The 25,346-nt window shown below is 38.2% G+C and overlaps 1 protein-coding gene across 1 annotated transcript in view; it reads right to left on the bottom strand.

Moving 5' to 3' along the window:
- LOC114645984 (polypeptide N-acetylgalactosaminyltransferase 18) overlaps window positions 1-25,346 on the bottom strand; it is a 771,561-nt gene that overhangs the window by 131,610 nt on the left and 614,605 nt on the right. The window contains exon 8 of the mRNA XM_028793932.2: window positions 11,044-11,181. Within this exon, the coding sequence (XP_028649765.1) occupies window positions 11,044-11,181 (138 nt within the window). The remainder of the gene's footprint in view (window positions 1-11,043; window positions 11,182-25,346) is intronic.

The following is a 25,346-nucleotide window of genomic DNA, read 5'->3' as shown; positions in this document are numbered from 1 at the left end:
TGACAAATGAAACTTGGCAAATCTATGATGATTTTTGTATGACAGCATTGAGTTGGCTTTCTTTCTAAACTGTTTGTGATACAGCTCCGTGACAGAGGCTTGCTGCCTACCAATAATTTAACTGCTAAATTTGACAGTATTGTTAAAATAGTTTATATTCTTCATGATGAAGTTGCCAAACCAACATATAAAAGCAAATGTAAAAACAGACTCAGTATTAGACCAATAAAGAAGTGTCATGGGTTCCCTAAGAAAGAATAGTCTTATCTGTCGTTTTCTTACAAATTTGTTCTATGTTAAGATCAAAGTTTAGCCTGTTATAAATGATTGTCCTTAGTTACTTGTAGTAGTGTCCGGCTGATAATATTGGGCACTGATATATCCAGATGATACTTGCTCTCTATGTGCATTGGTTGAAACTTTACCGTTGTTATGACGTTAAAACTCTTCCAAGAAAAGCAAATTATTATGTTATTTTTCTAGTGTAAAAGACAATATGGCAAATTTTATGGAGAATTTAGAGTCATTCATATACTTACTGTTAAGCTTTAAGTCAAGTGGCTTTACTGTCATTCCATCCATACACTGTACAGTAATCCCTCCTCGATTGCGGGGGTTGCATTCCAGAGCCCCCCATGATAGGTGAAAATCCGCAAAGTAGAAACCATATGTTTATATGGTTATTTTTATATTGTCACGCTTGGGTCACAGATTTGCACAGAAACACAGGAGGTTGTAGAGAGACAGGAACTCTATTCAAACGCTGCAAACAAACATTTGTCTCTTTTTCAAAAGTTTAAACTGTGCTCCATGACAAGACAGAGATGACAGTTACGTCTCACAATTAAAAGAATGCAAACATTTTTTTCTCTTCAAAGGAGTGCGCATCAGGAGCAGAGAATGTCAGAGAGAGAGAGAGAAAAAAGCAAACAATCAAAAATCAATAGGGCTGTTTGGCTTTTAAGTATGCGAAGCACCGCCGGACAAAGCAGCTGCAAGTAAGGGAGCAATGTGAAGGTAGTCTTTCAGCATTTTTTAGAGGAGCGTCCGTATTCTCTAGGCCAGTGTGCGAACAGCCCCTCTGCTCACACCCCCTCCGTCAGGAGCAGAGAATGTCAGAGAGAGTGAGAGAGACAGAGAAAAACAAACAATCAAAAATCAATATGTGCCCTTCAAGCTCTTAAGTATGCGAAGCACCGTGCAGGAAGCATGTCGCTTGACAAAGCAGCTGCACAGAAGGGAGCAACGTGAAGGTAATCTTTCAGCATTTTTAGACGAGCGTCCGTATCGTCTAGGGGTGCGAACAGCCCCCCTGCTCACACCCCCTCCGTCAGGAGCAGAGAACGTCAGAGCAAGAGAGAGAGAGAGAGAAAAGCAAACAATCAAAAATCAATACGTGCTGTTTGATCTTTTAAGTATGCGAAGCACAGTGCGAGAAGCATATTGCTTGGCAAAGCAGCCATATGTAAGCCCAGCAAGGAAGAGAGCAATGTGAAGGTAATCTTTCAGCGTTTTTTGAGGAGCGGCCGTATCCTCTAGGGGTGCGAAAAGCCCCCATGCTCACAATGTATTTGAGGAGTTTTATTTAATACGTAATACGCGCTCTGGTTGGGTAGCTTCTCAGCCATCTGCCAATAGCGTCCCTTGTATGAAATCAACCAGGCAAACCAACTGAGGAAGCATGTACCAGAAATTAAAAGACCCATTGTCCGCAGGAATCTGCGAACCAGCAAAAAATCTGCTATATATATTTAAATATGCTTACATTTAAAATCCGCAATAGAGTGAAGCCGCGAAAGTTGAAGCGCGATATAGCGAGGGATTACTGTATAGCAGAGTACAGTGGCATGAAATAATGTTCCCCAGGACGGTGGTGCAACATATACATAAACAAAGGACAAGGCCAAGATGGTAGACTACAGGTAGTTGTTGACTTACAACTACATTTGGTTCCAATGGACCGGTTGTAAGTCGATCCAGACCCAAGATGGATCGGTATAGGTATTCAGACCTGAGTGTGGGTATACAGTTAGGTCCATAAATATTTGGACAGAGACAACTTTTTTCTAATTTTGGTTCTGTACATTACCACAATGAATTTTAAATGAAACAACTCAGATGCAGTTGAAGTGCAGACTTTCAGCTTTAATTCAGTGGGGTGAACAAAACGATTGCATAAAAATGTGAGGCCAGTAAAGCATTTTTTTAACACAATCCCTTCATTTCAGGGGCTCAAAAGTAACTGGACAATTGACTCAAAGGCTATTTCATGGGCAGGTATGTGCAAGTCCGTCATTATGTCATTATCAATTAAGCAGATAAAAGGCCTGGAGTTGATTTGAGGTGTGGTGCTTGCATGTGGAAGATTTTGCTTTGAACAGACAACATGCGGTCAAAGGAGCTCTCCATGCAGATGAAAGAAGCCATCCTTAAGCTGCGAAAACAGAAAAAAACCCATCTGAGAAATTGCTACAATATAACGAGTGGCAAAATCTACAGTTTGGTACATCCTGAGAAAGAAAGCAAGCACTGGTGAACTCAGCAACGCAAAAAGACCTGGATGCCCACGGAAGACAACAGTGGTGGATGATCGCAGAATCATTTCCATGGTGAAGAGAAACCCCTTCACAACAGCCAACCAAGTGAACAACACTCTCCAGGGGGTAGGCGTATTGATATCCAAGTCTACCACAAAGAGAAGACTGCATGAAAGTAAATACAGAGGGAGCACTGCAAGGTGCAAGCCACTCATAAGCCTCAAGAATAGAAAGGCTAGATTGGACTTTGCTAAAGAACATCTAAAAAAGCCAGCACAGTTCTGGAAAAACATTCTTTGGACAGATGAAACCAAGATCAACCTCTACCAGAATGATGGCAAGAAAAAAGTATGGAGAAGGCGTGGTACAGCTCATTATCCAAAGCATACCACATCATCTGTAAAACACGGTGGAGGCAGTGTGATAGCTTGGGCGTGCATGGCCGCCAGTGGCACTGGGACACTAGTGTTTATTGATGATGTGACACAGGACAGAAGCAGCCGAATGAATTCTGAGGTGTTCAGAGACATACTGTCTGCTCAAATCCAGCTAAATGCAGTCAAATTGATTGGGTGGCGTTTCATGATACAGATGGACAATGACCCAAAACATACAGCCAAAGCAACCCAGGAGTTTATTAAAGCAAAGAAGTGGAAAATTCCCGAATGGCCAAGTCAGTCACCTGATCTTAACCCAACTGAGCATGCATTTCACTTGTTGAAGACTCAACTTCAGACAGAAAGGCCCACAAACAAACAGCAAGTGAAAGCCGCTGCAGTAAAGGCCTGGCAGAGCATTAAAAAGGAGGAAACCCAGCATCTGGTGATGTCCATGAGTTCAAGACTTCAAGCTGTCATTGCCAGCAAAGGGTTTTCAACCAAGTATTAGAAATGAACATTTTATTTCCAGTTATTTCATTTGTCCAATTACTTTTGAGCCCCTGAAATGAAGGGATTGTGTTAAAAAAATGCTTTAGTTGCCTCACATTTGTATGCAATTGTTTTGTTCACCCCACTGAATTAAACGTGAAAGTCTGCAGATCAACTGCATCTGAGTTGTTTCATTTAAAATTCATGGTGGTAATGTACAGAACCAAAATTAGAAAAAAGTTGTCTCTGTCCAAATATTTATGGACCTAACTGTACATAGTAAATCCCTTAAGTTATATTGTTTGTTTTATATCCTATTTTAATCATCATTCTTAGCACATTGCGTAGGTTTTCTATTTTTTATTGTGTAATTTTTTTGATTTTATTCTTTTGTTTCATTATTATTGTTGCTTGCATAGGTGCCAAACCTTTAACAGCTTCATTAGTCCTTTCTTTGTCTGTGTTATGTTACGTCATCAGTATGAGCCTCTCCTAGTGTTCATTGTGTGAAATATGAGAGGAGGAATTGAACCAGCAGAATTTGAGTACTCCTATGTTTTCTGTTTTAACATTTCAGCCTGTTAATAATAAAAATTAACAGATAAAGGAGTTCAGTGTGGTTTCATTACCCCTTCATGTTGGCTCGCATTGTAAGTCACAATGCAGTAGCTTCGGAGGTTAACTAGATTCAAAGCCAGAGAGCAGCAGTATAGTGCATGTGGTGAACACCACTTAGGAATGGATAACTTAAAGTCACCTGGGATCGCTTTTGCTTTCTTTCCTTCCACATACTGGTTGATCACCCTCATTTTTGTGTTGAGATCAATTGCCTTTTTTTTCCTGTAATTGTAAGAGAAACGTAACTGAATGTAGTCGAAATCAATGCAGATAATAAACTGGGGTCGAGATGAATGAGTCATGGCATATGGTGCTGGTGTGTCGAAAACTGTCATTTGCCTATGAGACGAGGTAGTGATTGGAAGTCGAGAGTTCATAAGACACATAAGTTGACAACTACCTGCGTACTATAATATATAAATAAATAATTAAAAATAAAAATATGTGAGTGAATAGGTAGTAATTAGGGATGCACCGATACCGAAACGGGTATCTGGTATCGGCCTCGATACCACATTTTCTAAAGTACTCGTACTCGTTAAAAGTCCCCCGATACCGGGGACCGATACCAAGGTCTGAGAAATGTCTATGTTTGAGCGGCGTGTAAGGGGTTAATCACAGGCGCCGAGTGCCCGCCCCCAGGCCCCGGCTGCAGCTCAGAGTGGGGAGAAGGCGAGGCGAGACATGTCAGCCGTGTGGAACTACAGTAATCCCTCCTCCATCGCGGGGGTTGTGTTCCAGAGCCACCCGCGAAATAGGAAAATCCGCGAAGTAGAAACCATATGTTTATATGGTTATTTTTAGAATGTCATGCTTGGGTCACAGATTTGCGCAGAAACACAGGAGGTTGTAGAGAGACAGGAACGTTATTCAAACACTGCAAACAAACATTTGTCTCTTTTTCAAAAGTTTAAACTGTGCTCCATGACAAGACAGAGATGACAGTTCTGTCTCACAATTAAAAGAATGCAAACATATCTTCCTTTTCAAAGGAGTGCAAAGCAAGCAGTCAAAAAAAAAATCAATAGGGCTTTTTGGCTTTTAAGTATGCGAAGCACCGCCGGTACAAAGCTGTTGAAGGCGGCAGCTCACACCCCCTCTGTCAGGAGCAGGAAGAGAGAGAGAGAGAGATAGAGAGAGATAGAGAGAGACAGATAAAAAAAATCAATACGTGCCCTTTGAGCTTTTAAGTTTGCGAAGCTCCGTGCAGCCTGTCCTTCAGGAAGCAGCTGCACACAGCCCCCCTGCTCACACCCCCCTACGTCAGCGCAAGAGAGAGAGAGAGAGAGAGAGGGAGAGAGAAAGTAAGCTGGATAGCTTCTCAGCCATCTGCCAATAGCGTCCCTTGTATGAAATCAACTGGGCAAACCAACTGAGGAAGCATGTACCAGAAATTAAAAGACCTATTGTCCGCAGAAACCCGCGAAGCAGCGAAAAATCCGCGATATATATTTAAATATGCTTACATATAAAATCCGCGATGGAGTGAAGCTGCGAAAGGCGAAGCGCGATATAGCGAGGGATCACTGTATTTCAAAGTGAATGAAGACGACAAAACAAAGGCGGACTGCAAATTGTGCTCAGCGAAATTGTCCAGAGGAGGCTCAAAAGGTAGCGCATTTAACACAAGTAATTTAATCAAGCACCTAAAATCCCAACACGACAACGAGTACAAAGAGTTTACCCACGCTTCTAAACCAACACAACCCACGCTGCAGCAAACTCTTGCAAGACGAGAGAAAATGTCCAGAGACAATCCACGTGCTGTGAAAATAACACAGGCAATTATCGAGTACATTGCACTGAGTGACCAGCCACTCTCGGAGGTAGAAAATGTGGGATTCCTGCGTCTCCTCCATGTTCTGGAGCCCAGATATGTCCCAAGCCGCCGCTACATGACTGACATGGAGCTGCCTAAACTACACGACTCCGTGAAAAAACATACCCACAGCCTACTGCAAGCCTCCTCTGCGTTTAGTTTCACCACGGATATTTGGACAAGCAGTGTTAGCCCCGTGTCGCTAATTAGCCTAACCTCCCAGTGGATAGACGAGAGTTTCTTGTTTTTTTTTGTTAAATTATATGACTAAAGCTGTTACCTGTAAATTTAAATCATGTTTTTATTAAGTACTCGGTATCGGCGAGTACTGAAATGCAAGTACTCGTACTCGTTTTCCAAAAAAGTGGTATCGATGCATCCCTAGTAGTAATACTTTGAAATAGATAGTAATAAATAATTAATAACTAATAACAGTAAAACTAACAATAAAAAGCAACACTAGTGACAAGTGTAACAAAATGCACTGCATGTAAATTCACTACTTGGGGCATATCTAAGGGCTGGGAGCAGCACAGAGTACAGAGTTTAGAGTCCAGACAGCCATGCTTTACAATTCTTTACAATTCTCCTGTTAAAGTGCTGTATTCTGTGTTTTTGTAAATTTCCCCAATGTCAAATTGGCTCTTGCACAACCTACTCCAAAGTGCACACGCGTTTTTACTTTAACTAAAATTGTCCAGAAGTTTTGCTTTCAAGTGCTTGAACATTTGTCTTTCTAGGCCTCAGTGATTGTTTAATAGAGCCCTTACACTGTGAGAGTTTGCAGATTAGCATTTGTCACTACTCCAGCATCTAATTTCTTCTCAAAGTGACATGCAGGTCTTCACTCAGTCTGATTTCTGAAATGCCCAGCCTGTCTGCTTTTGAAGTGATAGATTTGGCTTTCTAAGGCAACCGAAATTTGCTTCCATAAATTGCAATGATTGCTTCAGAAGACAATGTATCTGTCAATAAAGTAACACCAACCTGCTGTGTTTGTCCTCAACTCAGCAGTATGTTTTCAAACTGGTATTTCCTCCTTTCAAAATGTAATTCAAAGAGCCTGCATATGTTACTCTGAGTCTTGAGCAAATCGAAGTTTGCCCAAATGCTGACTTGGACTTTTCTAATGAATACTTGTTTCTTTGCGTGAATCAAATGAATCTTTATATGTTACATATCCTGTCCATCCATCCGTTATCCAACCTGCTATATCCTAACACGGGGGTCTGCTGGAGCCAATCCCAGCCAACACAGGGCTCAAGGCAGGAAACAAACCCTGGGCAGGGTGCCAGCCCACCGCAGGACAAACACACCAAGCACACACTAGGGACAATTTAGGATCGCCAATGCACCTAATCTGCATGTCTTTGGACTGTGGGAGGAAACCCACGCAGACACAGGGAGAACATGCAAACTCCACGCAGAAAGGACCCGGGAAGCGAACCCAGGTCTCCTAACTACGAGGCAGCAGCACTACCCACTGCGCCACTGTGTCGCCTACAAATTCTGTAATGAAAATCATTTTCTTGAAGGTTTTTTTTTTTGTCACTTGTATTATATCGTCCTTACTGGCCCCTGTATAATTTGTGAGAAAAGCCGTTAAACCAGTCTTGTAACCTGCTTGGCTGAAAGTCAGGATTAAAAGAATTTATGCAAGAAGAAAACTGAAGAAATAAAAAAAGAAAGTTTACATTTTTGAAAAGCTGGCTGAGAATTTGACGTGAATTGAGTCATTTGGCTCAACTCATGAGCAAAAGTGAGATCTGTTGGCTCCCAAACAGCTTTTTTTATTCAGAATAACTACCCTTTAAATGCCATTAAAATTTCCAGTACTATGACTGGTTGCCAGTATGTTGTGTACGTTATTAAAATGCATTCGAATGCTGCATCTTTTTTGGTCTTTCATCTTGTTTTCATGCCTACTGTCTTAACTTACTCTCCTCAAGGCTGTTTTGCTTTTATCGTTAGAATACTGTATACTAATATGACAGGGTTGTGTTGTCTCATGACAAGTGGGAGTCTGTGAGATATGAAAATCTAAACAATCCAGTAGCCTTTGTCAACTGTAATAATGTGTGCAAATCAAACTAGTAAGGGATAAATAAAAAATAAAGCTGGATAAACATATGTCAAGCACACTCTTGGTTGTATAACAATGATAATCAACATTAAATAGTACATAGTATAGGCACGTATATGCAGATAAATACATTTCAAACTAATTCATTACATTAATCTTTTAGGACATATATAAACTGATTCAGTTACTTATTCATTAATTGCCTAAAATATGTCTTACTTCATCATCAGATGAGTGTGTATAATAGTTGTCAGTGAAGTTTACCCCTCAAATTTAAGTCAACATAAACTATATAATTATCCTCAATTTAACAGTCAGACGCTTGTGCTCACAGCACCTGCAGTGTACACTGAAGAGAGAGAGTGACAAATGTCAAATCATTTAACCTGTTCAATTATTATATTAAAACAAAGTTCATGTGAAAACACCATATAATTCATCTTTTTCTTTTCATTCAGATGTTTTTCTAAATAAACCTAATACTGAAACATGGCATCAGTACAATATGTGTTAGGAATCGATCATCTTTGCTTCCCACATATCAATATACTTATTGGTCTAAAAAATCCACAACTGTTGGGCCCTAATTTGTAGTTCTCCACCCTTGTCCAAAGTCTTCCCTTTAATTATTGTTGAGAGAGTCCAAGGAGGGGGAGCACCTAAGTTCCACAGCCATATCCCTGGTCTTAGAGATATTTAGCTGTAAAAGGGAACAATCAAACCATTAAAGTAGCTCACCAATAACAGGTCCATGGTTATCCTTATTTTCTAGAAGACGCACAATGACAGAGAATATTATTGGTCACACAATCACATTCTTTCCTGACATCTTTACTTTTTTTTTTATTTAAATAATCCTGCACGTTATATGGTGATGAGGAGGATTGCTTAATTTGTGCGTATTTCATGTGACTACAGGTGGCTGCTGCTGAGTGGCACAACTCTGTGTTCTTACTTGCTGTAACTCAGCAATCAAACAACACATCAACTGTCACAAAAATGGCTACATTCCCAGACTAGAGCAGCACTCCCAACAGCGTAATAATGGCCAGTATGTTTCTAAGAATATAAGAAATTTGAAAAACGAGAGGAGACCATTCAGTCCATCACATCCGTTTGTTTAACAAATAGCTAAACAGTCCCAGTATCTCATCCAGATACTCCTTAAAGGTTGTTGACATTTGTGTTTCATCTAAAGTTTGTGTCTGAGTCCCTCAAGTCTTTGATTAAAGAAGTGCTTCCTGGCTTCAGTTTTAAATGTACTTCCCCATTAATTTACACTGATGTCCTCGAGTACGTGATTCACCCTTAAGCTGAAAGAATGTTACTGGATCTACTTTATCAATGCCTGGATTAGGTCCCCACACAGTCTCCTCTGCTTGAGACTAGACAGGTTTAATTCTCCTAAGTCTTTCAGAGTAGGACATATCCTTGATTCCTTGGATGGACTTGATTGCTCTCCTCTGCACAGCTTCAAGTGCTGCCCAGTCTTTCTTGAACTGTGGTGACCAGAACTGCATACCATACTCCAGTCTTATGAGTGCATTATACAGTTTGAGCATAACACCCCTTGACTTAAATTCAAAATTTGCCTTTTGTAATTGCTTCGGTGAATTGCTAAGTCGATGAAAACGTTGCATCAACATATACCCCTAAATCCTTTCCAGAGGTTGCTTCCTGCATGACGGTGTCTCCCATTTTGTATTTATAATTGATGTTGCTTTTGCCCACATGTAACACTTTGTATTTTTCTACATTAAACAGCATTTTTCAGGAGTTTGCCCAGTTTTGAAGCTTGTCCGGGTCATGTTGAATTCTTTCTGCTGGCTCCTCAATTTCTGTCATCCCTCCAATTTTAGTGTCATCTGCAAATTTCACACATTTACTAACTATACCAGAAACAATGTTATTAATATAAATCAGAAAAAGTAATTGTCCAGCGACGTGGAGCATTCTTCTCTTATCTGAACCCTTTGTCTCCTGCAGGTTAAACAGCTAGAGATCCAGTTTTGTAGATTACCTCTGATATCTACAGCTTCTAGTTTCAGAATTAATCTTTGGTGTGGGACAGTATCAAATGCTTTTTGAAAATCTAAGTAATTATACACACTAACATTGCATCAATTGTTGACTATGAAAGCTTTATTTTTGAACTTCACGTGAAGCCTGCTATTTTTGCAAAATATACCTTTCAGTGCAAGACCATGTCATTCAGAATATCCCTCCTCAATTGTGTTGATGTCTTGAATTAAACCATAACAGTAAGTAAATGAATGACTATATATCCTCAATAAATTTGCCATATTGTCTTTTACACTAGAAAAACAACATAATAAATGTGCTTTGCTTGGAAGAGTTTTAACATCATAACAATGGTAAAGTTTCAACCAATACCAATGCATATAGAGACCAAGTATCATCCTGATAGAATATAATTAACATAATATGACAAAACTGAGGGGCCATAATTCCCAGATGAAAACTCACACAGACACATGCAGAACAACTAGGTTCATGGATTTGAGCATAAAAGGCTTTATCGATGAGGTGATAGTGCTCTCCACGGTGTTACCATGCTGCCCTGAACATAGAACTGAAGTAACTAACATAAATGTCAGAAGAACTCACAACATTTTCTTAATTTCTTGGGTGTGTTTTGAACACATCAGCAGAAAATTTTTGATCTACAAGTTCAATGTAACAGTTGTTTTTTTTTTTGGACAAATCATAAAAGTTAATAAGTTGGTTATCAAAAGCCATAGACATTGTTGCAGAAAAATTCTAAATTAGAAGCAAAGACTGAACAGCAGTTAGCAGTGCTGCCTCACACCACCAGGTGTCTATGTGGAGTTTTGTAATTGGTGACTCCACATTGCTTCAATGTAAATGATGGTGTGCATGTGTGTGTGTGCCCTGTGAAGAACTTTCTCCCTGTCCATGGTTGCTTTCTATCTTGTAATTGATGCTACTATGAAAGGCTGTGATCCTCACCAAGTGTATAACACAGGTTAGAAAAGAAATTAATTAATCCATTAAGCATATTATATTCATCAGCTTACAAGATCATTTTATATTTTTGGTTAACAAGGAAGGAAGATGTAAAGACATAATACTTACCAACCCATAGGCGATGGTGTCTGTGTACATTCTCATTTCTGAATAAATGTTGACAAGATACCACCTGAATGTCTTGCACTGAAGCTTTTTCCTGAGGGCTTTCCTTTCTGTAATATCACCAATGTCAATCCCAGAATCCTGTGGATTAGAAAAAGATTCAACATTAAAAGTAAACCCCGTGACAGTTTACTGGTCTAGAGATACTAGTGACATCTCAGTGGTTTCCTATTCTTTGGTTCTCCTTCATGCATTTTTAAGTTAGTGTATGTAATATAGTAATGTAGTCACATAAAATAATAATTTGAAGAAAGGAAACACTCAAGAAGCAACAGGATTTGATTGATTTGCTTTCAGCGTTTTTTACTGAAGTTTCCATCCTTCAGTAAACCTCAAGTTGGGGGCACCCAGGCATCACTGTTCTCTGTTGGTTGGCTGCAATATGTAGCAGTCCTTTGCTGCAGAGAATGTCAGGCTTTTTCCCACAGTTCCTTCCCTTTCCTGGTCTTACTATGCTCTACCAGCTCTCAGCTACCCAAAGGGATCTGATTTTTGGTTTGCTGTATTGATATGTCTCCAGAAGATCTTCTTATTGAAGACAAGTCGCTGGAAAGCCGTCATGTCCTGAGTCACCTATTCTCATGTGTTTGCCGCCAGCTCAGTTTTCAGCTTTGGGAGAGCTGACCTCTCTTTGAAATGCTTTATATACACCTACAGTATGAGACATGCCATCTAAAGGCAAAGTACTGTGCAGTCTGCCTACCAATGAATATAATCTTATTTTTTATTTTTCTTTTAGAAATCCAAAAATAATGCTTTAATAATGTAGAAATATGGAAAAAATCATTTCATTTCCATACAGTGTTTTAAGCAAATGACATCAGTAAAGAACAGGCTAAACAAAATGTGTTGTGTTTATTTAAAGATTTCTGTGAATCTTCTGGATGTGGTGACAGGTGCAGGCAGATATTATAGAGATTTACATAAACTAATCTCCAAAAAAACAATGAATTGTCCATCCATCCATCCAACCACCCAGTTTTGGAATGCTTATTATATCTCATGTCATCATCTTACTGAGGGCTACGGCTATTTATTATTATATTACATATTATATTTGCTATTATTACATTTAAAATGTTAGAAATAGAATATTACATATTTTTGAATTTGCATAATACATAATGAACTGAATTACAGAATTGCAGGTTGTATGAAATGTACTATTTAAATATGCATGCATCCATTTAAAAATCTGCATAATCAAGTTCTAGGTCAAAAAGTGTTATTGAAATATTATTTTCTCATTATAAATTCAGTTTTTATGGAAGTGTGTCTTATGGACATAATACACATTTTTGAAATTTAATAGACACAAAAAATATGGATGTGTTTAGAGAGAGAAAGAGAGGAAAACACAAATGTGCAAAATAATAATTTCTCTCTGGCATGCGGCCCTGAGAAAACGCAGGCACAGGCTGAATGTTTCAGCTCCACAGAGACACTGACCAGCCTGCGATTCATTAGAATTCATTCACTCTTCAGACCTGATAAATTAAATAACACTGTTGGGGCACAGCCTGTCTGTTAACATCACAATGTTAAATTAACTCGTACAGTTTTAAAAGTGTGCATCTGGAAATGAGGTGCTAGTGCATCTTACAGCACACTCACTCGTATTTAGAGCCACTAGTAAACCTAATCTGTCTGTTTTAGGGATGTTGGGAGAATCCAGAGAAAAAACGACTGGAAAAGGTGCAGACACCAAGCAGGTATAAATCCAGAACCATAGTACTCCCCCCTCAAGAATGGAGTCTTTTATTGTAATTTGTGATAATCAATTAAAGATAGAGTATATTAATGTTTATAAATATAAATATAAACTCAATGTATTTATAAATCTGTACAATGATTAACACGTGTTTTGAAAGCTAGCATATTTGAATTTAGATTTAAAATAAAACCACATGGCTTAATAACTAATTTAATTTGCATGAGTAACAATACTCTAAGTAAATAACAAATCTAACAAACTTATTGCTATCTAATTTAGAGTTGTGGGGAGCGGCAGCCTCTCCGTTCAGTGTCAGGAGGGACAAGATCTAGTCTAGATGCCAGTCCATCACTGGGCCCGCTCACACACACGCACACAAACAGTCTGGGACTGGGAGAGTTAGTCTGACTTACAAGCATGGAGAGAATGTGCAAACTCCACATAGACAATAGCTGCTTGCGGGACACTGTTGTCTTCAGACTGAAACAATTTTTTTATAATCAATTCTTATCAATTTCAGTAAGCAGCAATCATTCTACCACCTTTAAAATATGTTTATTTAAACAGTTGAGCACCAGCATCAGAACTTCATTTCATCTTAAGACATTGTGCCTACATTCCTGCTCTTGTACATGTCACACTATTTTCCATTTGCCACACATATTTTTCAATCCAATAGTTTCTTAACTCAAAAAATAACAGTCATGCATGCAGGCCCAGTGCCATAGGGGAGCAAAAGGAGACATCGGCCAAATAAAATGAACTCTCAGCTTTGGATGAAAGCAGTTTTACTAATTTAACTTGTGCAATAAAACATAGTAGCACATTATCAGCAGTCAAAAACTATTACACTAACCATTCAGTCACACTAAAAGTGCATGTCTGTTCAATTCACACAGTTTTGTATCTAAAAACAAACAGAATTAAAACAGAACTTTTGCAAGTGTCTACCTGTTTTTACATTAATATATCAATGTTTGTCACTTAGTTAAAGTGCATTAGAAATTATTTTATTTGAGTTTTTATTCTGTATTTTTTATTTAGTAAGTGAATTTGATCTTCTCAACTACAATAGTTGTGCGTATTGCCATGTATATTATGGTTATTGGAAATCAACATTCATAAATGCACTGGGAAGCATGGAAACCTCTGGTCCTCCCAAGATCAAGTTTCCATCCCCAGTAGTGCGCACGTACCAGTAGGTTGCCGTATCGCATGTGCTTGATACACAGCAGATGCCAGATCTGTCATTCTTCTTCTTTCTATCACATATTCATCTTCTGCAATTTGCTTTATGCTCAGCACACGTCACTGTTCTTATTCTTTCTATCATATCTCCTTCTCAATCAGTTTGCCAAAAAGAGGATGTGAAACCTGATACCTCTGTGAGGGTTGCTGCTCATCACATTTTTTTCTCACCAGTGTGTATCAAATCATAAGCCTTTAATTAAGACCAAGAGCCCCAGTGATTTGCGAGTAATCATGTCACAGACTGATGCAACCCTCAGCATTTTATATATAGACTAGCTACAGTACCTATTGCAGACAGATTCATAGAATAATTAAAACATATTTTCTCTCTCTTGCCCTATGTATACCTATGTATACTCAGCATCTGCATGTGTGAAATTCTCTTAACCGGTGCTTCATTTCTGAAGTCCTGTAATGCCTGCTTCTCAGAAAAGATTAAATAAGGGGCTTCATCTGATTCACTCACACTTATGAACCAAATGTTTCCAAAATAATAGTAAAAAATTGATCAGAAATAAAGTGGTATAAATAATATATTTGTTCTCATAAAAGAAAGTAATATTTTTAGACTGAAAAAAATCCAAGTAGACATTTCTTTCCATACGTTTCCATATGGAGATCCAAATATACAAAAAAGGTATTGAATTTGTTTTGGTGGTGAATGGCAAAATGTGCAAAGAATGTCTAAATCTGGAAACATTTTACTTATAATTAACAGGGTACATTTTATGAAGAATTTCACATTGGATTTAACAAATCTTTGGTAACACGTTTTCTGCTTATTATTTTTTTAATAATGCCCCCTCTCTTGGATCAGTTTGATTTAATAAATACATACGGATTCTGATAAATTTATTAGGACACTTATGTTCCAAAATATTTAGAGTACCAATAAATAGATACATAAGTATAACAAGTTCACTAGAACAGATTTTAAAATTAAAATAAAAGAAATAAGAAGAAATAATTATTTCCGCATTTCGTTGCCTTCTCCATTTATTTATTCATATATATATATTATTTTCCTTTTTTTTTTTTTGTTTATATTTGCCCTGTTAAAAAGCCCTAAGCAATTCTCCTTTGGCCATGCTCTCCTTCTCAAGGGTGGGGTTTGATTTGTCTTCAATTCTTTTTTGTATTAATTGATCTATTTGTATGGAATGATTACAATAAAATTAATAAATAAAATAAAAAAAAATAATAAAAATAAAATTAAAATAAATTCTTGAAAAGATACTTTTAAATTTTATATAAATTTATGGTAATCTAAAATACTGCCATCAAAATTGTTATTAACCCAAGCATTTAAAACTAAAGACTTATTTTTATAAAAAATTTGCTGAAAAATAACATGAAAAACACTTTTGCTGTCCTTAGTGCTTCAGCATAGCAATCTGACAAAGGACTTGAGAGTTTCTCACATTCAAAATGAAGAAAATTAAGGCCACCAAATCTCTTAACAGATTATTCATGGATTATGGGCGCAAACTGACTCATGATGCAATATAATTTACTTAATTTAAAACGTACTCACTAAACTGGGGTGGTGCAGTGGTAGCGCTGTTCCCTCGCAGTAAGGAGACCTGGGTTCGCGTCCCAGGTCCTCTCTGTGTGGAGTTTGCATGTTCTCCCTGTGTCTGCGTGGGTTTCCTTCCGGTGCTCCGGTTTCCTTCCACACTCCAAAGACATGCAGGTTAGGTGCACTGGCAATTCTAAATTGTGCTTGGTGTGTGCCCTGCCTGGGATTTGTTCCTGCCTTGCACCCTATGCTGGCTGGGATTGGCTGCAGCGGACCCCCATGACAATATTTTAGGATATAGCGGGTTGGGTAATGACTGATTGACTCACTAAACTTCTAAAATTTATAGGTTATGTTTTTTAAAAGTGAGCTTGAGCGTTTGTCAGGAAAGTACACATTTACAAAGTTAAAAGGCTGCCTAGTATTAAAATCATTAGCAACAGAAACATGTCATTTTCTGTTTACTGTGATACACCACATGCTTTGTGGATTACTTAATAATAAGCAAATGCCTGCACACCTTTTTGAACTAGCTTTTAATTAGAATTATTTACCTTTTGGTTGTTGGTTTAGATTGAAAGATCCTGTAAACCAGTTTGTTTGCACCACATATGGAGGATGGACTAAGATTAATAAACTGACCTTTTCCTGAAAAAAAAAATGACTGACCACATGTCACCCTCTCTTCTATTGTTCAACATTTTCTTGCTTTTCTTTTCTGGAAACTGCAATTTGTCTTCAACATTTCAATTTAAGCAATACAAACCGCATCAATATTGGCTAGCACGTCTGTGGATTTTAACACTCTTGATTCAAGTGCATGAGGAATTGACTGAACCATTATGGCTGAAGGTTGGGGTGGGTCAATATAGAGACTGCATGTGTTGCTAAAAATTAGTTTCTAAATTGTAGGTTAACCCTCCAGTTATGACACCCCTCCCCGTTTCTTCTATTAAATCTGAAATGTTGGCTAATGCAGAGGTGGATTAAAACCCCCAGGGCTTCGAAGATCAAAAGGCCCACCCTAAAATCAGATGACACATGATTAGGTTTTACTTTGTAGTCTAAGCACCCCCAATCACCACCAATATTTGCAAAACTAGTTACAGCTACTAAACTGCATCTCTGATTTGCTTCCATAGTGATGTTTTGTCGCTATTCTTGTACATTTTAATATTACCATTTTAAAATGTATTGCTGCATACTTCCAGTAAATTCTTGATGTCAGTGGTGATCTGCAGTTTATCATTAGGAAATATGTGGATTCCTTTGGTGGGCACACAGTCATCCACATATTTTTTTATGAATCCTGTTGCAACATTTTCATCTTTATCTAAATCTGATGAGAAGTCTCTGAACATGTTACAAATTACACAGTCAAAAAACCCTGCAATTTTTCCTCAGTTTCAGCAGGAATACTGGCAGGTAATGGAACTGTCCAAGTTGTAAAAAAATAATTTTGTTTTATGAAATTTATTTTAGCCACCCGGCTTTTATGTTTTGTTTTTCCAACATCATAGTTTCTTTATTAATATTAATTGCTTAAAATACCCTTACTTTACTCATTTTTCATATTTACTGGGCATAACTACACTACTAGAAGATAACTGGCATTTTCTATCTCTTTTAACATTTCAATTTCGTGTTATAGATTAATTTCCTACACTTTTTGTACACTATCTGCATCAGCATCAGCTCTTATGCACATTTGAGGAGTGATTTATGGGTGCACAAATATCAGTAATAAATCAAGTACAGGGACTGAAATAGGAAAACAAAACACTCCAAAACAGTCAACCTCACCTTCCTTTTTTGTTCTTTACTGTATCTCAATGAATGTAACAAGTGAACTCATGAGTGTAACCTCACAACTTCAGAAAATCAACTTTCCTCTCTGAGTGCATTTAATGAGTATCAGTTAAACATTTTTAAAAGGATATGCTATTTTATGGAGAAAAGCTGACATGTAACAGAGTGTTTTCGTGTCACATATTAACATCAAATAAAAGACCAGAAACAGGATGCTTTGTTTGAGTTTGGCATTGTCTGGTGTGTCTTATCTTCTGCAGTGGGCTCGGTGTCTGCCACATTGTTACTCACATCTATGGCGGTGACTCCATAGTATTGAAGTCATATATTCTGCGTAATGCTACTGGTGCTACAAGAAGTGGTGATATTCAGCCTCTCCTGACTATCGCTAAGGTCAGTCCCCTAAGTCTCTACTCCAGTATGTGTGATTTGTTGAAAGTGCTTGATCAAATCATCATTTTGTTTTATTTTTTGAAAATGTCAGGTATAGTTTGTGAAATAACAAAATCATTTGCTTCTGCCTCTTTTTCAAATTTTTGTTTTTGCTGCATCACTGGGCTGTCATTTTGAATGACTATGCAGACTTTTTCTTTTTATGGCAAAAATACAATCTCAAAAATGTGACCAATTAGACACTTGTTCTGAATATGCCTCACCCATATCAACCTTTTATTTAGGTCTATTAGATAGGTTTACAATTCTTCTTCTTCTTTCGGCTGCTCCCGTTAGGGGTTGCCACAACGGACCATCTTTCTCCATATCTTCCTGTCATCTGCATCTTGCTCTGTTACACCCATCACCTTCATGTCCTCTCTCACTACATCCATAAACCTCTTAGACCTTCCTCTTTTCCTCTTCCCTGGCAACTCTATCCTTAGCATCCTTTTCCCAATATACTCAGCATCTCTCTTCTGCACATGTCCAAACCAACACAATCTCCTCTCTCTGATTTTGTCTCCGAACCATCCAACCTGAGCTGACCCTCTCATGTCCTCATTTCTAATCCTGTCCATCCTCGCCACACCCAATGAAAATCTTAAAATCTTTAACTCTGCCACCTCCAGCTCTGTCTCCTGTTTTTTGGTCAGAGCCGCCGTCTCCAACCCATATAACATAGCTGGTCTCACTACCATCCTGTAGACCTTCCCTTTCACTCTTGCTGATACCCGTCTGTCACAAATCACTCCTGACACTCTTCTCCACCTATTACACCCTGCCTGCACTCTCTTTTTCACTTCTCTTCCACAATCCCCATTACTCTGTACTGTTGATCCTAAGTATTTAAACTCATCCACCTTCGCCAACTCTACTCCCTGCATCCTCAACATTCCACTGACCTCCCTCTCATTCACACACATGTATTCTGTCTTGTTCCTACTGACCTTCATTCCTCTCCTCTCTAGAGCATATCTCCACCTCTCCAGGGTCTCCTCAACCTGCTCCCTACTCTTGCTACAGATCACATTGTCATCAGCAAACATCATAGTCCAAGGGGACTCCTGTCTAATCTCATCTATCAACCTGTCCATCACCATTGCAAATAAGAAAGGGCTCAGAGCCGATCCCTGATGTAATCCCACCTCCACGTTGAATGCAGCCGTCACTCCTACCGCAGACCTCACCACTGTCACACTTCCCTCGTACATATCCTGTACAACTCTTATGTAGTTCTCTGCCACTCCCGACTTCCTCATACAATACCACAGCTCCTCTCGAGGCACCCTGTCATATGCTTTCTCCAGGTCCACAAAGACGCAATGCAACTCCTTCTGGCCTTCTCTATACTTCTCCATAAACAACCTCAGAGCAAACTTCACATCTGTGGTGCTCTTTCCTAACATGAATCCATACTGCTGCTCGCTAATCATCAGCTCCCTTCTTTACCTAGCGTCTACTACTCCTTTCCATAACTTTGTGCTGTTGCTCATTAATTTTATCCCCCTGTAGTTACTACAGCTCTGCACAACCCCCTTACTCTTAAAAATCGGCACCAGTACAAATCTTCTCCACTCCTCAGACATCCTCCTTAACCAACATCTCCTTATTTCAAATACACAATTAGCATAAAGTCCTCCTGATTCATACACCCATGCAGTAAGCTATACTGAAGCCACAATGTCATCTTTGACATGACATACAGGTGTTACACAGGCTTCAATACAGGTACTGAAGCTTCCATTATTATTTCTTAATTATTATTTTCCTGTTCAAATGTTTCCTCAATCCTGAAGCATTTTTCTAGATTTACAAAGTTGACAAATTAAGATCAATTCAATTGTACTTTTTAATATTTGCTCATTATTAAGAGGAGACTGAGAATATAAAAATGAGACCAAAGACCTTCTAAAATCTGTCCATGTTGAAGTTATTAGTGCACTGAACGAAAATCATCACTTCCTAACACAACAAGCTTAATACTACAAAAAAATATGTATTCCCTGATAAAATCTATGTGATTGCACATACTTGTGTTTGTCCCAACCACATCTTCTTGTTGTACATATGAATGTTCCTATCTTTACTGCCTAGGCAAGTCATTAATTCTGCAGATCTGAACCATGAAAAAGCTATTGGTGGCAATGGACTGATGAATGGGTGTAGGTTTATAGCTATAATAAATGAGGGCCATAAAAATTGGGTAGGGGAACAAGGAAACAAAAATTGTCTCAAATAAACAATGGCAAAGAACTTAGGGCATTAAAAAAAATAAGCCAGGGATATCCCTTTACTGGCAGAGAGATGACAAAACAGTAAACTGAAACTATGCGACATATCTGTTGAGAACATAAAACCAAGGGTTTTAAAGATTGTGTGACAATGAATTGAAGAAAATGATGGCATATAATGGTCATCAAGAATCTTGAGAAGTGCAAAGTCTTACTTTGACACTTCAAATAATTTATTGTTTTGTTGTAAATCACTTTTGGAGCAACCAGCTCTGTCTATCTTAATTTCACTCCTACATCTCGCTAAGCCTAGAGTTAATGGCACTTAAGTTGATGAATTACCTGCTTTGGAGCGCCTCCATCTCGTAACAACAAAAAAATGTGGATCATTAAAAGGTAGACAATCAAACTCTGGGGTTATAATTGCCTATAAATCTAAACAGCTCACAAGTTAATATCAACAATACTGCATGTGTAGTGTCTCTGCCAAGCTCCCATATTTCTCTGCTACAAAAGCAATTCCAGGCATCGGGCATGGTATTCATCAAACAGGCTACACCAGTCTCTGAGACATTATTCATATTCTGATTACTGCCTGTAATTTGTGTATAATTAATTATGAATTAAAAACTACAGTACCATTTTTACAACGATACATCCTTCAATAAATTCATCTCCATTAAACAATGGCATATGATTTAGTGTTTTAGAGCAATTTTTCAAATATATTCAGTACCAGGGTAGTTCTACAAAAGCTAATCCAAACAATCAAGGAAAAATCCAATTAACTTCAGATGCGTCACCATTTCATCAAATGGTTTTATTCCCAATTCCACTTATCTTTCTCTAAGCATAAAACAAATAAAGTGGTGCAGTGGTGCAGTGCTTGACTCTAATTCATAGTTCCTAGGGCTTGAATTTAATTTCCAGTCTTGTTACTACCTGAATTGAGTTTTCATTTTCACAGCACGCCCTGTGGCATTCCCATGCATATTAGGCCCATTGTGAATTAATGTTGGTATACCCTGCTGCTAGCAGAATTGCACTCAGTTATGTCAGGTTAGGTGATAGCTCTTCAAGGCCCTGGGGTCATAAAATGAACTGGTGAATGTAAAAGAAACAGAATGGCATATTGGTTTGCCTTTCTGCCTTGCAGCTTCAACAGCCTGGTGTTTGTCCCTGGACTGAAGAATGTCGGAACTGAATGTTCACAATCTCCTTTCTACTGCTGAGATAGGATCAGGTTCCCTGCAGGTCTGTAACAAAAATGGATGGCTGGAGAGATGAAAGATGAACTTTTAATATTTTTTACACTGGAGAGATGAATTTCATCATTCAGTTTCTGGATCTACTCCAATAAATGGTCAGATGTACAGTATATACAGTGCATCCATTTATTGGCTAACTAAAAAGATTACAATATGCAAGCTTTCGAGGCAACTCGGGCCCCTTCTTCAGGCAAGATGTAATCATAAAATTTGCTTGGCTTTTCTCTACATTCATAATGGCTAACACGGTACAACACCCTAGTACTACTGTATAAAGTATTTCATTTACAAAATTTTAAATCTGAAGCATAGTATTTAACTTCATAAAAATGACATCTAAAATGCCAAGACATTGGTAAATAATACCAAGTAAAAAAAGCATAATTTTCAGTTCTGCTTTAATTAGATGATTTATAAACAGTGGTAGGTTAATATTTGAGTCGATTATTTGCTCATTAGTGCCAGTCATCTAGCATTTTGAACAAGTTTCCTGATTTGATGGTTTTATGCCTAATAATAGTTAATGAAAACATGCTGATATATAGTGTTCACTCATGCCTGTCCAAGCTCTGCTCAGCTTGGTTCACCATCATCTGTGAAGAGTACAGTGAACTGTAAATAATACATTATCAGATGGAGAGTCTGAACTGAGAGGATCACAGTGGGGCTTCAAACCGACACTTTCCAACTAGTCTTCAGATTTCTTCACAACCAGCACTACACGTAATGAGAACCACAAGCTGTCCGGATGAAACTTCTGCTGTAAAATGGCTCCTCATTTTGTGCATGAGCCAAGAATCTATTCATTTATTTTCCCCTCACACAGATAGCACAAGCCCAGCTCTGAAAAGAAAGGTGCGATGTTTCTGACTCAATCAGAATTACAACAGCATATAGCATAGATGGATCTGGAATTTCATCATTAGATCTGGGCAGTGATTTAGTACACATTGCAAAACCTTCATAGTGCTAGACAGGGAAAAGACCTCAGTGCAGTGTCATCAGTGTAATGAAAGCATGATCTTGAAAAATGATGCCACAAGAGAGGTTTGGTGTTAAATCAAAAGAAGTTGAAGTTAAGGGTGTGGAGTGTAGATGGGTGCAGAACTGGTTAAGATATTTGAAATGAAGGGTTAGGGTGTGAGGAACCGTATCAGAATTAGGTGTTAAGAGTGGTGCTCCACATGGGTCAGTGCTGTGGCTGCTGCTATTTTTAATTTATATAAATGACTTGGATAGGAATGTAAGTAGCAAGCTGGTTAAGTCTGCAAATGATACCAAGATAGGTGGATTAGCAGATAATTTGGAATCCACTGAATCCTTACAGAGGGACTTAGACAGCATACAGTATCTATCTATCTATCTATCTATCTATCTATCTATCTATCTATCTATCTATCTATCTATCTATCTATCTATCTATCTATCTATCTATCTATCTATCTATCTACAGGTCTGGGCAGATTTGTGGCAGATGAAATTTAATGTCAGTACAGTAAATGTAAAGTATTATATGTAGGAAGTAAAAATGTTAGGCTTGAATATACAATGGGAGGTCTGAAAATGAAGAGTACAGCTTATGAGAAGGATATAGGAGTCATAGTGGACTCTACATTATCAACTGCCAGACAGTGTTCAGAAACCATTAAGAAAGCAAACAGAATGTTAGATTATATAGCGCCCTGAGGTGTAGACTACAAGTCCAAGAAGGTTATGCTCAAGCTTTATAACACACTAGTGAGGCCTCATCTGGAGTACTGTGTATGGTTTGGACAAGGTAGCACTGGAAGAAGTTTAGAGCAGAGCAACTAGGCTCATTCCAGAGCTGCAGGGTATAAGTTAGAGGAAAGATTGAAGGAGATGAAACTTTTCAGTTTAAGTAAACATAGATTAAAAAAAATAAAATGAATTATTTAAACTATGAAAGAAATTATTACAGTGGACCGAGAAATGATTTCAACAGGAAAATGTAGGCAAAGTTTGGAACTTATTATTTGCAAATTTCACACAAACATCAGAAGGTTTTTCTTCACGCACAGAACCACAGACACATGGAATAAGTACTGTGGTGAAGAGCACTCTATGGACAATGAAAATGTGATGCTATTCTGGAGCAATTATGTGGATAGGATTGGTAAGCTTTTTTGGGCTAAATGGCTTGTTCTTTTCAAAAATCATTTCTAATGTTGTATCATCCAGCTGCTTTTTGAACTGTCTACCTCCAAAGAACATCACTCAAATGCCAGATAGCATTTTCAATATACAAATAACCAGGCTATGCAAGAAGGTTTATTCCTAAATATTTAATGATAACCAAGATGAAATGTTTTTGGAACTGCTGAGTTTCAGAAAGTATCTAGTGTGACAGCAAAGCGATTCTAGGCATTAAAGTGACATGCATTTGATTGGTAAAAAGACTCTTAAGATGCCACTAGAAGTAACAGAGTACTAAGCTCATTATGAATTCCTCAGAGGTGCCAGCAGAAGGGAAGAGTCCAGAGAGGCCAGGATGAGGCCAGCTACATTCACTCCCCTTTCTTGTATAGTATGAATCATTAAAATGAAAATTTTGATGCCCTGCCCATAATCTAATTACACATCCCTCTAAATATGGGAGCAGGTAATTCAGTATATTAAAGGAACCACCAGAGGACACTTCAGACTTTGGAGCTATTTGAGCAGCCAATGATGATGGAAGTCCTGATGTCCTTGAAGCTAGAAAAAGTCTCTAGATAGAGTAGAAACAGATGCAGACTACCACTGCTCATTGAATAAAGCACTGGAGTGGGAGCTGAGAACATGTTTAGATAGAATATCAAAGACAGGGACAATGGCAGGGTGTGTTCTGGTGTGCCTTTGAAGGTTACAAAATGCAAGCATCCCTATTCAGGGCAGAACTCTTCATGTTGATATGTCCAAAGGAGGAGATTTTTTGGGACAGATTTCTAATTCTTCTGCTTATTTCAATTTTTTTTCTACACTAGTGTATGCCTTCCTTGTGGTTTTATGTCCTTCTTGTTCAATAACGCATAATGTTATGCAGGTTGGGACAGATTGGCTTTTGTTGTACAAATACGAGTGGTATAATGAGGCACTTTTGCTTTGGTAAACAACAAAGAAATGACTGCCCTCCAATAGCTGCTTACCCAGCTGCTACGCAAGAAAGGATGCCAGTGTAGCTTGGGAATGAACTGCCATTGTGTCAGACTAAAAATATTGCAGGCATATGAAAACTGGAGAAAGTCACTCAATTTTTATATTTGGACACACACAGTTTATTCTTATACCAGCCTATAAGGGTAACAGAACAGGAAATGGCCGAATATAAAAAACAAAAACTGAAAGCTGAGTGCTCATAGTTACACTTGAAACAGAAATGCACTGTTTACATGGCTCACAAAACAATGTTTAACATAGAACAAAACTGGTGCAGTTTATTTTTTTTAATTATTTCAAGTTCACAAGGAGAGTCATGAGCAAAGACTGAATCAACCACCTTACAGACTAAAGTCTACTGGTATGACCTTTCAGAAGGATATGGGAACAACAGTAAAATAATAAACATTTCACGATAAAGTAAAAATAACATTGTTAATTATTTCAGCAACATGGATGTGGTGAAGTACAAATTAGTCAAGAACATCTTGACAGATGTATTTTCAGATACTGAAGAGAATGTAAAATCGACAACTGTTAAATTTATATCTGCAGTTAAATGATGGAGTCCACAGGCTAGGAGACTTAAGTTTAGTTGGCTGCACCAGCTGCAGGCGTTTGTTAAAATCAGTTTCTTAACTATAAACCAATTTTTTGCTGATGAATGGATGTCAGTCAGTCAGTCATTATCCAACCCGCTATATCCTAACACAGGGTCACGAGGGTCTGCTGGAGCCAATCCCAGCCAACACAGAACAAATCCCGGGCAGGGCGCCAGCCCACCACAGGGCACACCTACACACCAAGCACACACTAGGGACAATTTAGGATCGCTAATGCACCTAACCTGCATGTCTTTGGAC

The sequence above is a fragment of the Erpetoichthys calabaricus genome, chromosome 2 (genome assembly GCF_900747795.2).
Source record: "Erpetoichthys calabaricus chromosome 2, fErpCal1.3, whole genome shotgun sequence".
Lineage (NCBI taxonomy): Eukaryota > Metazoa > Chordata > Cladistia > Polypteriformes > Polypteridae > Erpetoichthys > Erpetoichthys calabaricus.
This window is presented reverse-complemented; position numbering and strand designations above follow the sequence as displayed.